General features: G+C 37.5%; 1 protein-coding gene across 1 annotated transcript; it reads right to left on the bottom strand.

Annotated features, from left to right (window-relative positions):
• Positions 1-3047: 3047 nt before the first annotated feature.
• LOC121427155 (carboxypeptidase N subunit 2-like) lies at positions 3048-7679 on the bottom strand. The gene is made up of 2 exons (XM_041623405.1): positions 7352-7679; positions 3048-5702 (listed from the first exon to the last, which is right to left on the bottom strand). The coding sequence occupies exon 2, from the start codon at positions 5693-5695 to the stop codon at positions 3779-3781; it is 1917 nt and encodes a 638-aa protein (XP_041479339.1). The 5' UTR covers positions 5696-5702; positions 7352-7679; the 3' UTR covers positions 3048-3778.
• Positions 7680-16695: the final 9016 nt, after the last annotated feature.

Genomic DNA, 16695 nt, shown 5'->3' on the forward strand with positions numbered 1-16695 from the left:
TGCCCCCATGCTCAAGTTTGGATTGACGCCCATGCACACCACCACACTTGCCCTTCTTGTGCTTTTCCCGGTTTTCATTTTTCGGATTAACGAACCTTCAGAATGAAGAACCTTATTTCATTTTTGGATTAACGAACATTATTTCGTTTTCGGAACAACGAACCTTATTTCGTTTTCGGATTATCGAACCTTCGGAACAACGAACCTTATATCGTTTTCGGAGTAACGAACCTTCGGACAACGAATCGTATTTCATTTTTGGATTAACGAACCTTATTTCGTTTTCGGATTATCGAACCTTCGGAACAACGAACCTTATATCGTTTTTGGATTAACGAACCTTCGGAACAACGAACCTTATTTCGTTTTCGGAATGACGACACAAATGTCAGAAGTAACGAACGCTTTTTCGCTTTCGGATTAACGAACATCGAGGTATATGCAATTTACGCGTTTCGAAATTACGACCCTTCGGAATAAAGAACCTTCGGAATTACGAAGTGTAACCCAAATCGCGAGCCAAACTTTTTGATAAACTGTCATGAAAAGGAGATTTTAAGTAGTTTGTTGTGTAATCAATATTGCCACAAACATAATTCGCCAATCAAAATGCGAGTATGCAGCGCTAGCTGATACGTTTTGACAATCAGACCTGAAAAGGGATATTTTTACAAAGCACTTTATAAAAATCAATTTGTAAATCACACAAAATTATGAAAGTTCGATTTCCGAGGTGAATATGTTTTGTATATTGACTTCCAAATTTGGTATCTAAGCTCAATATTGAACAAGTTATGTATATCACTTAACAGCAAATGCGAGCGCGAAGCGCGATCGAAAATTTTATACATAATAATAATAATAATTATACTTGCTTATATAGCGCCTAACACTTACTTTGTCAGAAGTCTCTTAGCGCTCTTCAGTATATGCAGCATAATTACCCTGGCTTTAGCAGTGCAGCTGTTACGCGCGCTGCATTTCAAGGAATAAATTCCTGCCAGGTACCCATTTACCTCACCTGGGTTGAGTGCGGCACATTGTGGATCAATTTCTTGCTGAAGGAAATTACGCCATGGTTGGGATTCGAACCCACGACCCTTTGTTTCAGAGTCCGGAGACTAATCCATTGGGCAACAACGCTCCACAGTGACGAAAGATTATTTTTGTTTTCCAAGTTTTCCCCCCATTTCATTATTTTTTATTCACTCGTCTCTCTTCTTTTTTCCTCTGCTCTTTTCTTTTTTTCTTTCTTTCTTTCTTTTTTTGTCTTTTTTTGCTCCAATAGAGGGGGCCCGGGCCCCTCGGCCCCCTGGATCTACCTATGTGTATTGCATGTGTAAAGTTAGTGGTCGTTGTGGGCTTTCTTTTATTAGAATCGCACATATACACCTATACGAGGACAAAGGGCAACTTAACATACAATTAATAAGTAATATTGCAAGTGTTTTTTTTTTCATATGAATCTCTATTGCCTTACACCTCGAACTGGCATGGCTGGTATCAACTTTTTGCACTAATACTTTTGGGACGAAAGTAAAAAGACGATCGTTCTGGATAGAAATAGATATCGTACAATGTTATTTATTTACCTTAAAAACATTATGTTGACCATCTTTCAGAGCAAGCAAAAGAATATTAATCCTATAAAGAAGAAAGGCAATTTGAATAAGGTTCCATGAATATAATGTAAGCCAAAGTCTGTCCGTATGCGAAGATCAATTCAATTTTGTTTGCTTTACGATGCAAAATAAACAAACAGGTGCGCCTACATCATTCCCTTGGTTACCGCGACCCGATTGGATAAAAGTTTTCACTCTGCGCAGAAGTCATTGTGACGTCACGTCAGTAATTTCATTGAATACACGGGTTGTGGGGGCGCACCTCCATTATCTTCAGAGTTAATTATTGCATAAATAACTAAAGTTGGGCTAACCATGCATATTGATGTATGAGCGAGCGAAGCGAACATGCAAATTTTTATTAGTTCGAAAACTGGGTGCAGATGGCCAAAACCAGTTTCTACATAAACCAACTCGGTAAAATGAGAAGTTAACACACGAGATGTATTCAATGCACACTCATTTACACAGCATAGGTTAGAGGTGAGATGAGAATGAAGATGTCATCGTACTTTTCAGGAATAAAAAATGCCTTAAACGTGTAGGAAATAAAGAGAGAGCGCGGGAACGACCGCGCAAGAAAACTTACTTTTCTAGATTGCAAAGTTTGATGAATCAATAATAAAGCCATTAACGGTAGTATTACACATTTTGATAATTGAAAGAGAAAAATATTGTTTCTTAGTTGTCATCTGAGATTCAGTTTCTTTTCTCCCTCTCCCCTCGCTCTCTCTTTCTCTCCCTCTTTATTCCTTCTCTCTATTTCTCTCTTTATTTCTGTTCCTGGTATAGGTATGTCTATGTATGCTTCAATTTATCCTCGTCTGTATTTATTTCTGGATATAGTTGCATTTTGTCATTATCCATCTCGGGCATTCTTCTAAATGAATAAAGTAGACTTGCTTTAATAATTTGAGTTGACTTTTAATTCATTGTAACTCAATTAGAGTTCAAACAGAAAACTTACATATTAAAAGAGACTGGTTTCTCCTTGTTACCAAGCATTTTTTCTCCTTTTTGTTCCGCCTGCATAGCAGATCGAGACTATAGGCGCAGCTTATCCGACGGCGGTCGCGTCGTCAACATCAAATCTTAACCTAAGGTTAAGTTTTTGAAATAACGTCATAACTTGGAAAGTATACGAACCTAGTTCATGAAATTTAGACATAAGGTATCCTGCCCCGGTTTCAGGCCACATTACCAAGGTCAAAGGTCATTTAGGGTCAATGAACTTAGACCATGTTGGGTGAATTAACATTGAAATCGTAACCCAAGGTTAAGTTTCTGAAATGTCATAACTTAGAAAGACCTAGTGCATGAAACTTGCACATAGGGTAATGAAGTATTACTGAACATCGTGCCTGAGTTTCAGGTCACATGACCAAGGTTAAAGGTCATTAAGGGTCAATGAACTTTGGTCATATTGGGGGTATTTGTTGAATACTTTCAACATTTATGGAATTTAGTTCATAAAACTTGTACATAAGAGCAATCAAGTATCACTGAACATCCTGTGCGAGTTTCAGGTCACATGACCAAGGTCAAAAGTCATTTAAGGACAATAAGCTTTGGCGACGTTGTAGGTAAATGTTGAATTGCCATCATAACTTGAAATTGTATAGATATGATGAATAATGAAATGTTGACAAAGGGGTAATCCAGTATCATTGTTCATCTTGCACAGGTCGTAGGTACTTGATTAAGGTCAAATGTCATTTAGGGTCAATGAACGTAGTAGCACATTATGTGGATGGTGTTTGTTGTGAATATTTTTTTCATACTCATTTTGAAAGTCAGCACTGCTGCTTTATTGAATCGCGTAATGGCCAGATGCGCTCTACTTGTTTAGTTCTAAAAGGATGCATAATATACATAGGCCTGTTGTATTATGCGTAAGCACAATAAGTGCAAAAAGTCAAAATTTTGTAAGTAACAACAATATCCCGTTCATGTTGCAACCTACATTTTCCAGCATGAATGTTTATATTACTGGTATATCGCATTTCATGTCTTTATCATTTTCCATTCTTACGTTACCCTTCAGTCTTTAACATCATTTTGCACACGTTACATAATGTACGATCACGGATCAACAATTCTTACAGTGCGTCATGGTCTGTCATAGTTCAGTTCATCACAGTTGACGATATAATTCATCATAATTCATCGGTTTCATTTCCTTCAGCTATGGGACTGAGTGGACCGTACCGAGGGTCAACCCTTCGAGCTGGTGTCCTTATGAGTTCCCTTCTGCGCCTTCGACGTCGACATGGTTTCAGGAATGTAACAACAAGACACAAAGCACATCCAATAAACAACACGATCATCACCGCAAGGAAAGCTACCATCCAATTACTGGGTACGTGGACGACCTTTACCTCAAGATCGACAGATATATGTCCAAGAATGTTCGTTGCCTCGCATGTAAACCACCCCTCGACTGCTGATGTTATTTCCCTGATGACGAGGGTGTCGTTTCCACGAACGCGATATAAGCCATTTTCGTACTCATGGACGGTGTTCTTGGATATCTTTTCGCCACTTGGGATCGTCCATGTGATCGTAGGGGGCGGTTTACCACCAACAGGACAGACTAGTTCGAACCGCTTGTCTCCTGGTGTTGCGTTGTAAATCTGCGGAATGTCTATCATTATGTATGGTTTACAGTGGAATCTGTCGTAGGGGATACTGTCAAGATGAAGACCGTGGAGAGCAGAGGGTTGATCACAGAGACACTTGTCAAGATTTCCTCCATTCTCCAACAACCATCCTGAAATCCAATCCAGTTGACAATCGCAAACCAAGGGGTTTCCTTTTAGCGACAAGTTCAGAGGTCCGGCAACATCAGCAAAGAGGTTCTCTGGCAATTTTGTGATTTGATTATTCTGTAAGCGAAGTGTCCCGATCTGAGGCGTTCCATAGAACATGCTTGCATTCAACCACTCAATGTCATTGTCACTTAGATCTATCCGAGTCAATCTAGATTTGTTCTGAAAGGAATCATCAGCAATTTTTTCAAGACCGCTATGGCTTAGGGAGACCACCACCAGTTGGTGAAGTTCTTTGAACAAAGCTCCTTTAGTTCGTCCAATACTCGTATGGTTCAGATTCAAATATCCGAGTTGGTTCAGACAATTAAACGAACCGACTTCAATGTTCTCAAGAGGGTTTCCATCTAGTTCGAGTAGCACTAGCTTCGGCGATTCGCAAAAGGTGTTCTCAACAATACCATCCAATTTATTCCCAGAAAGGTAAAGATGCTGAAGTGAAGTTAAACCTCTGAACAGTTCTTTATTGATGGTTGTCAAAGTACACGAACTCATATTTAAGTCGATGAGACTTTTAAGATCCGCGAAAATCCCCTCTCCAAGCGCATTTAGGCCTGCGTTGGGGTGCTGTTTTCCTTTTAGCGAAGAAATAGTTTTGGCGCCATCTCTTGTAGGAGTACCAAATGTATTCATACTAAGATCTAAAATGAGCAGATTATTTAGCCCTTGAAATGTTCCAGGGGAAAGGTTCTTGATCCGACTAGACCGGAGTGACAGTTCCGCGAGGTTTACAAGTCCACCAAAGGCTTGAGACTCGATGATAAGATCGACCTCACTGTTCTCAAGAAACAAGCGTCCTAACAAAGGGATCGATCCAAATAGGTTTCCAGGAATTACAGGAAAGCGATTGCCACCAAGATTAAGCTCCGTCAACTTGATCAATGGCGCAAAGATTCCTGAAGGAAACCCTGTTATTAGATTATCGTTCAAAAAGAGCTTATCAAGGTTTGACAAACCCGTAAAAGCACCACTCTCAATTTCGTGAAGTCTGTTCTGTGCTATCGAGAGTTCTTCAGTGTATTGTAGGTTTGAGAAGGCATTCTGTCTAATGATTTCGATGCCATTCCGTTCAAGATGAAGTACCAGTGTTGTATTTGGGAGGCCACTGGGTATGGTTGTGAGATTACTTCCGGTACAGGAGACCTGGTTGGGATCACATCTACATCTAGGGGGACATGGAGAGACAGACGCCACGAAGCTAAAGAAGATGCATCCTATTATTAGACTTCTTGAAGGACAATCCATTGTTTTACTGAGAAGGAAATAATGGAAAGACGGTCATTATTAGTTAAAGTTCCCTGAGAGTTGTGGTGACATGAAAAAGCTCATATGGCCAATGTGTCATTACAGTTCCCATTGTTACAGATTGTATAACCAAAATTGTTATGTCTTTTTACATAAGTCTGCCAAAATTATTCTTTGTAAGTGCAGGGACGGCGGAGCGAAGTAGAAAGTGTGGCGGCACATTGTTTTCGAAAAGGGCACTATCTCAAAATAAAGAAAAAACAGTGGCGCAATGAGCCAAAACAAATTGAGGGGGGTTGATATGGCGTATCATGTAAAATCTACGAGCGAGCGAACAAAAATGGTGATATTTTTATAACGTAAATCCAGTTTTGTGATGTATGTGCTATTCAGACTATAATACATTTTACCCTTTACTCCTTCATTTTTTACCTTTCCATTTTTTTTTCTTGGTTGTAAAAACATGGAAGAGCCACCAAGTACACCCCCCCCCCCATCATCTATACGACACTTATCTACCCCACTCAAATGACTCATGAAACCTAGGGCACGTAGGATTATTTCTTACAAGGTTTTTTTTCTTCATAAGTAGTAACATATATGACAAAATTAAAATATATTGTTTTCTTTTTTCAAAGGCATTCGTGTCCTAACGGGTCCTTCTCATGTGAAGGGGCACAGAACACGTTCGTGAGGGGCACTTTTCTTGGATAAACACGGGCATTGATACGGGAAAAATCAAAGTGGGACTTGCTAACGGCATGAAACGGGTCCTTCTCAGGTATGAAAGGGGCACAGAACACGTCCGTGAGGGCGCTTTTCTTGGGTAAAAAGGGGCACTGATTCGAGAAAGGGCACTTACAGGAAGGCAAGGGGGCACTTGCTCACACATAAAACGGTTCCTTCTCAAGAGAAAGTGGGGTACAGAACACGTTCGTGAGGGGCACTTTTCTTGGGTAAAAAGGGGAACTGATCCGAAAAGGGGAACTTATACCAGAAAGGGCACTTGGTAACACATAAAACGTTTTTTTTTCCTCTGGTGAAAGGGGCACGTAACACATTCGAGAGGGGGCATATTTTTTTTAATGGCACCTTGTACGAGAAAGGATACTTGGTAATACCTAAAACGAATCCTACTCAGGGGAAAGGCCCGGGGGAAAGGGCACAATAGACGTTCGCGAGGGCGCATTTTTCTAGTGTAAAAATGACACTTTTCAGTACTTCAAAAAGTGGGGACATTGTGCCCCCCCCCCCCCCAGAATCGCCGCCCCTGCGTAAATGGTAATATATGGAGAATTGATCGTAAAATGTTGATGTGATAGGTGCTGTAGAATGTAAAATTTCCTTCACCGGAAATACAGATATTCATTTATTCTTGAGCACAAAGTGTCAGTCTGGAACGGAACCATAACATTGATGTCCATTATAGACGTTCTTCCTAAAGCCCCTGATTGAATCACCACCATAGAAGCAATCAGTTAAAAGAAATGTTGATAAACAATCAAGGGGGGTCAAGGAAAACAAGTTTTAAATAGCAATGCAAATTGTTTTCTTCTAGTTAATGATAACAAAAATTTGTCTATATCTCGATATTTAGGAAGATGATAACTAAAATCATAACATTAAAGGTACATAATTATGTGTAAATCATCTCACCTTTTTGCTTATATAAAAGGGTGTACGGAGTAAACAAAGTCAAAGTAATCACGACTTCAGGCCCGAACCGTTGATTCTGATGGTTTTGAAATAAGACTCTTATCCAATCATGTCGTTAGAACCATTGAACTGCGAACTAGATTTTCCCTGCTTGAAGACTGCTGTAGAACGATTGTGCCTGTCACCATGGACCTATGCTGTCACACGCTGATAATATGGAATAATGAAACCATAAAATCCGGGAGAAGACCTTCGATCAGGGATATTAATATAATATTTGTATTTTGTAAATATTGAGGTGAGGATCAGGAAGCGTTCGTTGCTTACCCAATGTAGAGTCTAAAGTCCAGACGTTCGAAATGACGTGTTGTTCATTGACTCATTATTTTAATCGAATGAATGATTGCGGATTAGATCCCCTGCATGGATTCTTTAAGTCCACCTGTTACACTACATAGAAATTATTTGAATGTATCTTTGTATTCCTACCGATCTACTCGGGTATGATCCCGTTCTCATGTTAATTGAGGGTTTCAAGTATGCTCAACAAAAGAAAGATAATTGAAGCATCCACATAGCAACAAACCCGGCCCATTGAATAACCCATCCCATCAAATTGTGCGTTTTTTGTGTGTGTGTGAATGTCTTTGGAAGCCTAGCCCAAATCACCAAAAATATTCGGCTTGTGTTATCAAACAGGTTTACTTTCGGGTCAGTATAACATCGGCTCGCACTTTGCCCTCGAATCATTTATTTGGAAGATACCCATCGTTTTCATGATAAAAACGTGCATTGATTGCTATGTTATTAGATCTAAATCTAGAAACAAAATTCAACTCGTGCTTCACGCTTCCAGACGCCCATGCCAATGATGAAATAATGCTAGCGTGAAGCGCGAGCTGAAGAAATTTGATTTTCCAACCTGAAACCTGTGAAGTCTAAGCACTTAAAAAAAAACAAGTTATGTTTGAAGGCCCTTTGCATCTAAACAATAAATTGTTTATTAAATATATTGTTCTTTAGCAAAAAAATGAATAATAATAAGATTGCTTAAACTGTACATGTTTACGGTTGGAAAATCTTTTTTTAGCACGCGTGAGCACTTTTTCATGGGGGTAAATACATGACGTTATACTATTCAAGTTGGGTTTACGCCAGTGTATTATTTAATCGGGGAGATGATTTTGTACCTATCCATGAGTCACCTCAAATATTTAACAGGTTCCTTTTATGGTCAGTATATTTAAACATTTCTACTCGCACTTCATGTTTGCATACGCATCTTGTTAATGATAAAAAAAAATGTTTAGTGTTCGATTTTCTTGTCTCAATTCGTGCTTATCCAACATCTGAGCTCGAGCTTCGTGCTCGCATTATTTATTTAGGACTGATGAGATACTTTATCGTGTTTGTGAGAATAACGCTAGATATTCTTAAAACTTATTGATGATTATCCCTTCCAAAAAAACAACAACAAAGTCAGTTTCTGGCGGCCGATAAGAGAAAATGGGGGTGAAAATATTTTTCCGCCCCTCCCTCCTCTTGGCGAAAGTTGGATCCTCCACTGCATACTGAATTCTGAATGTATTCTATTCGTACAACATTCCACCAGCATTCGATACATATTAAACGCATTATGAGAGCTGAATGAATATTAGGAGAAAAAAATTAGTAGTTTGGAGTCGATTACAATACTTTCATTCCGGCCAATTCTGCTTGATCAGACTAATTGTGACGGGTCTTTCAACATGTTTATTAAATACACTGACAAAGCAGCACTGTGTAAGAAAAGTCTGTCCCCCGCCGCCATCCCCTCCCCGCATGCCAATTAAGTCTGGAACCCTCAGTTAGGGCCCGGAGTTATGGGTGACTAGTCTACACTTCATGACTTTTCTGGTATTATGTATTACTTTGGGGTCATCTGAAATAGCTACTGATATACATAATGAAGGGGGGGTGGGTGGCTTTGGTGCTGGGCCCCAAAAAATCCCTGGACCAAGAAAGTAAACAAAAAATCATTCATATGACATTACTTTGTTATTATTACGTCAAAATCTATCACAAAATTACATTTTTATTAAAAAGGGCAACATTTTCATTCTTTTCCCCCCATACGCTATGTTGTGACCCTTCTATTTTGGCTCATGCCATTGCAAAGAACCCAATGATATACACGATAGATGGACCCGACATGGCAGCCATCACTGGACCCACTGATCATGCAATGGACCAGGTGCTTTGCTGTCAGTGCACGTATCCTTTGTTACACCCCCCGCCCAAAAAAAAAAAGATGATGAATAATAAAAATACCAGTAATAATGACGATAAATGAATGAATAAAATTAAGGATAAAATTTTGTTTGAATAGATAAATGAATTAATTAATTAGCTGATAAAATTAAATTAATTAATCATCTAATAAAACCATTCAATCAATCAAGTCACGTCTACGTGACCCGCACATCAAATCCACTTTGCAAAGATCACCGTAAACATTTTCATGCAGCAGCCTGGGAACGATTTTTGAATAGGGAGTGCTAGTTTGACAACAACCGCCTCCTCCCCCCCCCAAAAAAAAAAAAGATAATAGTAATAATATTAGATGAATAAATAAATAAACAAATAAATAATAATAATAAAATGAAATAAATAAATAAAAAGTTTTTACTCCAAAATTACTGTGATTTTGGTAAAAAATAGAACACACACAAAAAAAGTATTGGGTTTTTTGTCAGAAAAAAAAAATTTAAAAGAAAGCATAAAAAGGTTTTTGCTCCCAAATGAATGATATTTTGGTCAAATCTCAACTTTACTTACCTAATTTTTAGGGGGTGCTGCTTACATACATGGTATATACTGTATTACATACGCAGCACCCTTAGAAACATTTTGGGAGGTGATACCCCAGCACCCCTGCTATCCAGAACCATGTTTAATTTTACACAGAAGTTACTCAATAATAAAGAAACACTTCTAGTTGGTAGACAGTTTGCTTACAACCTGTTAGAAAATCTGTTGAAAAGTTCGAAAAGTCAGCTTTGATGGGGGTTTGGGGAAGCCCAATGTTTGACGCCCCCCCCCCCAAAAAAAAAAAAACCCGACGAGAATGCTCATCAGATTTCGATGTTTGGTATATTCATAGAGATATCTGTATGGGTATATTTAAGTAACCTGTGTTGATGGGTGTTTCATAATGACTGGTGATCCTTTTTTTGTGCTATGTGATATCCCTATATAATTGATTTATGACCTAAGAACATGTTCCAGTCGTGCGTAAAGTTGTGCGTAACTTTACGAACAGCTTTATGAAACACCCACCTGCATTCCATGATATTGTAATAGGGTTTCTCAATAATTAAAAAAAACGGAATTTGATTCATTAAAGTGGCTAATTATGCATTCAAAAGTATTGTTCTCAATTTCACAGCGTCATTGTTATTGTGAATTCAGGGAGTCGAAATGCCCCCCCCCCCCTTGGGGGGAGTGTTAACAAAAAAAGAGGGAGGAAAAAGAAGAAGGAAAGGGGGAGGAGAAAATGAATGTCAATGAAAGATGAGGAGGGAAAATTCGAAAATTAAGAGGAAAAAATATTTTTTAATGGAAATGTCTGCTATCCATGGTTTCTGAGTAGATCTTTCATTTTGAAGGAAATATAGAATAATTATATATCTTAGGTCCCATCTTATGAAAACATCTCATTAGCATATCAATAACACATCAACATTTCAAGAGCTCCACATTTCAGTAATTTGGGATTTCAAATATCCCGGCAAATTTCTCCCTTTTTTTCAAACATTAAGTGTTTCTATAATTATCTCGACTTTCCTGATGCTTCAGAAGAAAGGGTATTAATCAAACGAAGGTAAGGGCAGCATCACGCCGCAACAGCCGACAAAGTGTTGCTGCCCTCTACGTCCTTCGGTATTTATCTATATTATATGACCTATGAATTTTATTTTATTGAATAGCTACTTTGCTATTCTTTCATATCTGTACACTCACACTAGCACAAAGAAATGCAGTGAAAATGCCTATTTTCTATGCAATGACCCATTTTAATGTATTACTCATACATGTTATATTCACTATATGGATGCATACATATCCTACCTGCATACAGCCCAGCAGTGAATGTAATGACAATAGGTCCCTATTAATTGTAATATAAAGGTGTATGTAAATTTTGTGTAGATATCAGGATACCAGAACTGCCTCAAACAAAATTACCAGATATACCTGAGATTGAATGAGGAAACAATAAAAGTATAAGAATATACCACTTTAGTACATTTGCATTTGACCTATTATATCAGAATCTTCCTAGGGCTATTGCCTCTCAGCTGTAAGAAGGAAGAGATACATAAAAATAGATAGAAGAGAGGGGGAGAGAAAAAGAGAGATAGAAAGAGAGAGAGAAAGAAAGATAATTTCATAGATGGCATGGCTTATAAAGAGGGGGGTAAGACTAAGATTGGAGCACACAGCCACCCCCCCCCCCCCCATCCCTCCTTAGTTGAGCACTATTAGCCCTTAGATACCTTACCTTACTCTGTGCCTTTTTCTAAATACCTTCTTGAAGGTACCACTCTAGTCCTCTTCAATAAAGTTCTCAAAGCTCCTCTGTACCCCCTTCCTTTTACATGAGCAATTTATAAAGGTCTTTCTAATATTAAGTATGTGATGTACACTAACACAAACCAATGATGAATCAGAACAAAAAGATGCATAGACGCTCTATACATTGACCAGTCTACATATAGGCTTACATATACACAGACCTACTAACTTTAGCTGATATTGCCTTGCTAGCCATTAAATCAATTCTTTGCACCTCTTGATGACTAAATATATTGATATCAGTGAGAAATTGTTTGCTACTGAAGAGTTTGGCCAGGAATTCCATCCACTAATAGGGATTTCCCATATTACTTATAGGTGTCACGCGCGTAAAACATTCCCCATAGACTTGTGTGTTAAAATGGCACTTTTGAAAAATTCATAAAAAATAAATGTGAAATTAGAGGGTGGAATGTTTACTACCATTGGATAGGATATATATCTGGCATTCCATATCTGACCAGGAAAGGGTAGCGTAGCCAGCTCATTTTAAAAATAAATTGCCATTTATGAAGATAACTATGAATGGATCAAATTCATCGACTCAAACAGTAAAATAGCCCTAATTAGTCGGCCAGTCAAAAAAATAGTTCCAAGTCAATTTTTTATCTTCCTAATTTGGGCGAAGGAAGTTCAGTAGTTACCATTTCTAGAATCAGTGTTAGATTTTTGAATCATATTCATACAGTTTTGTCAATCAGCCACATCAAATTGAAAAAAATTCGAATGGGTTGGGTCGAACGAATATCTTGAGCCCTCCTGATGTAATTAGGCTCATGGCACCTATAGTTAAACGGGGTGGTCCGGGCTGAAAATATTTTTATCTAAATAAAAATTCACAGAGCAAAATGCTAAAGATTTCATCAACATTGGATAAAAATAAAGAAGTTATTGGATTTTAAAGTTTATCAATATCTTCATGAATATTTATTAGGTGATGGGCTGATGATGTCACATCCCTACTTTCCTTTTTCTTTAATATGTTATCACTTGAAATCATAAATGTTTCATTTTTTTCATGATGTGCCTCCATTATGATGAAATAAGTTGCAGCAATAAATAACTAATGCACTTGTCAATCCAATTGTTTTTGTTCTTTAATAAACATAATTTCATATAATAAAATACAAAAGAACAAGTAGGGATATGACATCATCAGCCCACCTAATAAATATTCATAAAGAAATGCCTAGAACTGTGCAATAATGCAAATCTTGAAAATTCAATAACTTTGTTCGTTGTTATCCGATTTAGATCATACAGTTTTGAGCATGTTTTGGCCAATCTTCTCGGGAAAAGTAGGATATGTTTTGATTTGTTTTTCATTTTCATTAAGATTCTTCACTATCCATGTTATTGTTTTTGTACATGTCACTGAGGAACATGAAATGTGATACTTATAGAACACTGAAGAACAGTGTACAATAGAGTCTAAATGTCTTTGGGAATTTCAAGGAAATGAAATCTCAAGATAACAGTGATTGCATAGAATTCACAAAATACATGTAACTTCATTCAAGTACCAATCACATTCCGATTTTATTTAATACAAGTCATTAAATGATCTTCACATTTCAATTCATTTTGAAAATCAATATTGCCCAAATAATTACATGAAAGCCAAATATCAAACAAGATATTTCACACACTCAACAAACAAATTATTCACATGAATTCATCCAAGATCCAAGACAATTATCAATAAATAGAATCATCAATATCTTATAGTACATAGTTACATGGACAGAAACAAACCATACTAAGGAACGTGGCCTCATAAACAATCAACCAGTATTATTGGCTTCTGAAACATTCACGCCCCGTTATTTGAAAATCCATATTACATAGTACCTACATGTATACATGTACGACAAATAACCTATGATATACATGTATTTACACTAGCTCTCAACAAACATATTATCCACAATAGGGCAAGTTTGCCCTCATGACAACCCACATCGCCCCTAAAATTCCCCCAAAATACATGCTTTGGGCGATTATTCATTCTAGAGACACCCAAAGATCTGTTCCAAACAAAACTAAAGATTATTTAGAAAATCAATATTGTAACTGTGGTAGAAGAATACTTGCTATTAATGCAAAATCATGTTTTAGCCCTACATGTAGAACGTACATGTACTGTAGCCATTCAAATGGAAAAAAAATAGCCAAAAATATTCTGTGATTGCCCTAATGTAGAAATTTTCTACCCTACCCGTAATTATCAATAAACAGTACGTTTAAATACCTTAATGAAGCATAATGATTAATAGGAAATTATCAGGAACATGAACTTTGCCAATAAGACAGTATAATGACTTTCAACATCTTAGTTTAGTCCAAGTACTGTACATGTATGTGTAATTCATTTTTCAAGACAAATGTCCAGCGAAATGCATATACATAAACAGACATTCAAAAAGCATGACATCACTCAATAGATCCTCTCCCCCTGAATGATAGTATTCATTCCCTGCATGTTCAGTGATACATGGTTACTCTTATGTCCACTTTTTATGAACTAGACCAATAAACTTACAGAGATATGATGGTTATTCAACAAAAAACCCCAACATGGCCAAAGTTCATTGACCTTACATGACCTTTGACCTTGATCATGTGACCTGAAACTCGAACAGGATGTTCAGGGATACTTGATTACTCTTATGTACAAGTTTCATGAATCAGATCCATAAACTTTCAAAGTTATGATGGTAATTCAACAGATACACCCAATTCGGCCAAAGTTCATTGACCTTTGACCTTGGTCATGTGACCTGAAACGCGCACAGGATGTTCAGTGATACTTGATTACTCATATGTCCAAGTTTAATGAACTAGACCAATAAACTTTCAAAGTTATGATGGGAATTCAACAGATATCCCCAATTCGACCAAAGTTCATTGACCCTAAATGACCTTTGACCTTGGTCATGTGACGTGAAACTCATGCAGGATGTTCAGTGATACTTGATTAACCTTATGTCCAAGGTTCATGAACTAGGTCCATATATTTTCTAAGTTATGATGACATTTCAAAAACTTAACCTCAGGTTAAGATTTCGATGTTGATTCCTCCAACATGGTCTAAGTTCATTGACCCTAAATGACCTTTGACCTTGGTTATGTGACATGAAACTCTGATAGGATGTTCAGTAATACTTGATCAACCTTATGGCCAAGTTTTATTAACTAGGTCCATATACTTTCTAAGTTATGACGTCATTTCAAAAACTTAACCTCAGGTTAAGATTTGATGTTGACGCCTCCGCCGTCGGAAAAGCGGCGCCTATAGTCTCACTTTGCTTCGCAGGTGAGACAAAAACACAAATTGGCAAATTTCTTCTTACACTCTTTATCAATCCCTATACATCAGGCCCTGAGACACTTAATAGTGATTAATTGCAAGCCTGATTTCTATAATTTATTGTAATGATTATATAATTATAATCAATTGCAAATATCAGCCCTTCTGTACATGTACAGTATGATTAAAGATTAGTCACGGGGCCCTGTACAGAGTGACCTTTTAAAGGAAAAACTTACATGTACACGCAGCAATAAGAGAATACAATGTTAAATATTGCCAATTTTGAGTATACAAAGCCAACCAAATAAGGATTTATTGTCTAAAATGAATAGATAGAGCTGTACAGAAGCAAAGAGATATTGGAGAAGACTCCATTCTCATCTACAATCTTGAACTAGTTTCCCTTGAAGCAGTTTTACAGAAACAAGTTTAGAAAATCATTTTGCCACTGTCCTTATCTCTAGGTGGTTTCAAACCGCCTCGATCACAAAAATCCCTGTTAAATTACGAGAACTTTTTAGTCTAAAAAATACCAATTAATTATTCCTGCATTCACACCGCCCCAAATCATACCCTTCTGGATAAGTTCCTAAAGTTACGAGCATGCGCAGTATAGTGTGATAAGCAAGAGAGGCGCGAGATTCAAAATCACTAGCTCAGCAGCCACCCAACACGCTGGGCCAAAAGTTCCGTAAATTGTTTTCACATTGCCAAAATACATGTACCTGCCACCTTGGAAAAATCCCTGTGAAAGTTCTCATAATTTTGACAAGTACCTACTAGCGGGTGTTTTCTTTCGGGGAGATTACACGTTTTGTTTTCACATTGCCAATATTACCGGTACCTGGTATTTTCTGATTGGGGTAAATTTTCCGATCAGAAAATATCTGAAACTGACGAACTTCGAGGCGGTCTGAAACCATCTACCATCTTCTGCACTGGTTTCCAGAACCACTTCATGTATCGTGGTCTTGTTGCTATGGGGACGCTCTCAGTAGAGTCACATGTTTCGTGCGAAATTTGAAACTGCAGCCTATAGGCATTCTACAGACAGCAGCACACCCAATGTGCACACTTGTACATGTACTTCCATGCAAAGATCAACTGTGTCCTCATGTACACTTTAACCAGTTAAAGGTCAAGTCCACCTCAGAAAAATGTTGATTTGAATCAATAGAGAAAAATCAGACAAGCACATTGCTGAAAATTTCATCAAAATCGGATGTAAAATAAGAAAGTTATGACATTTCAAAGTTTCGCTTATTTTTAACAAAATAGTTATATGAACGAGCCTGTTACATCCAAATGAGAGAGTTGATGACGTCACTCACTCACTATTTCTTTTGTTTTTTATTGTTTGAATTATACAATATTTCAATTTTTACGAATTTGATGATTAGGACCTCCTTGCCTG

Source organism: Lytechinus variegatus, chromosome 14, assembly GCF_018143015.1.
Source record: "Lytechinus variegatus isolate NC3 chromosome 14, Lvar_3.0, whole genome shotgun sequence".
Lineage (NCBI taxonomy): Eukaryota > Metazoa > Echinodermata > Echinoidea > Temnopleuroida > Toxopneustidae > Lytechinus > Lytechinus variegatus.

Excerpts from the sequence above, each read along its gene's own strand:
- LOC121427155 (XM_041623405.1), bottom strand. The coding sequence starts at position 5,695 with ATGGATTGTCCTTCAAGAAGTCTAATAATAGGATGCATCTTCTTTAGC.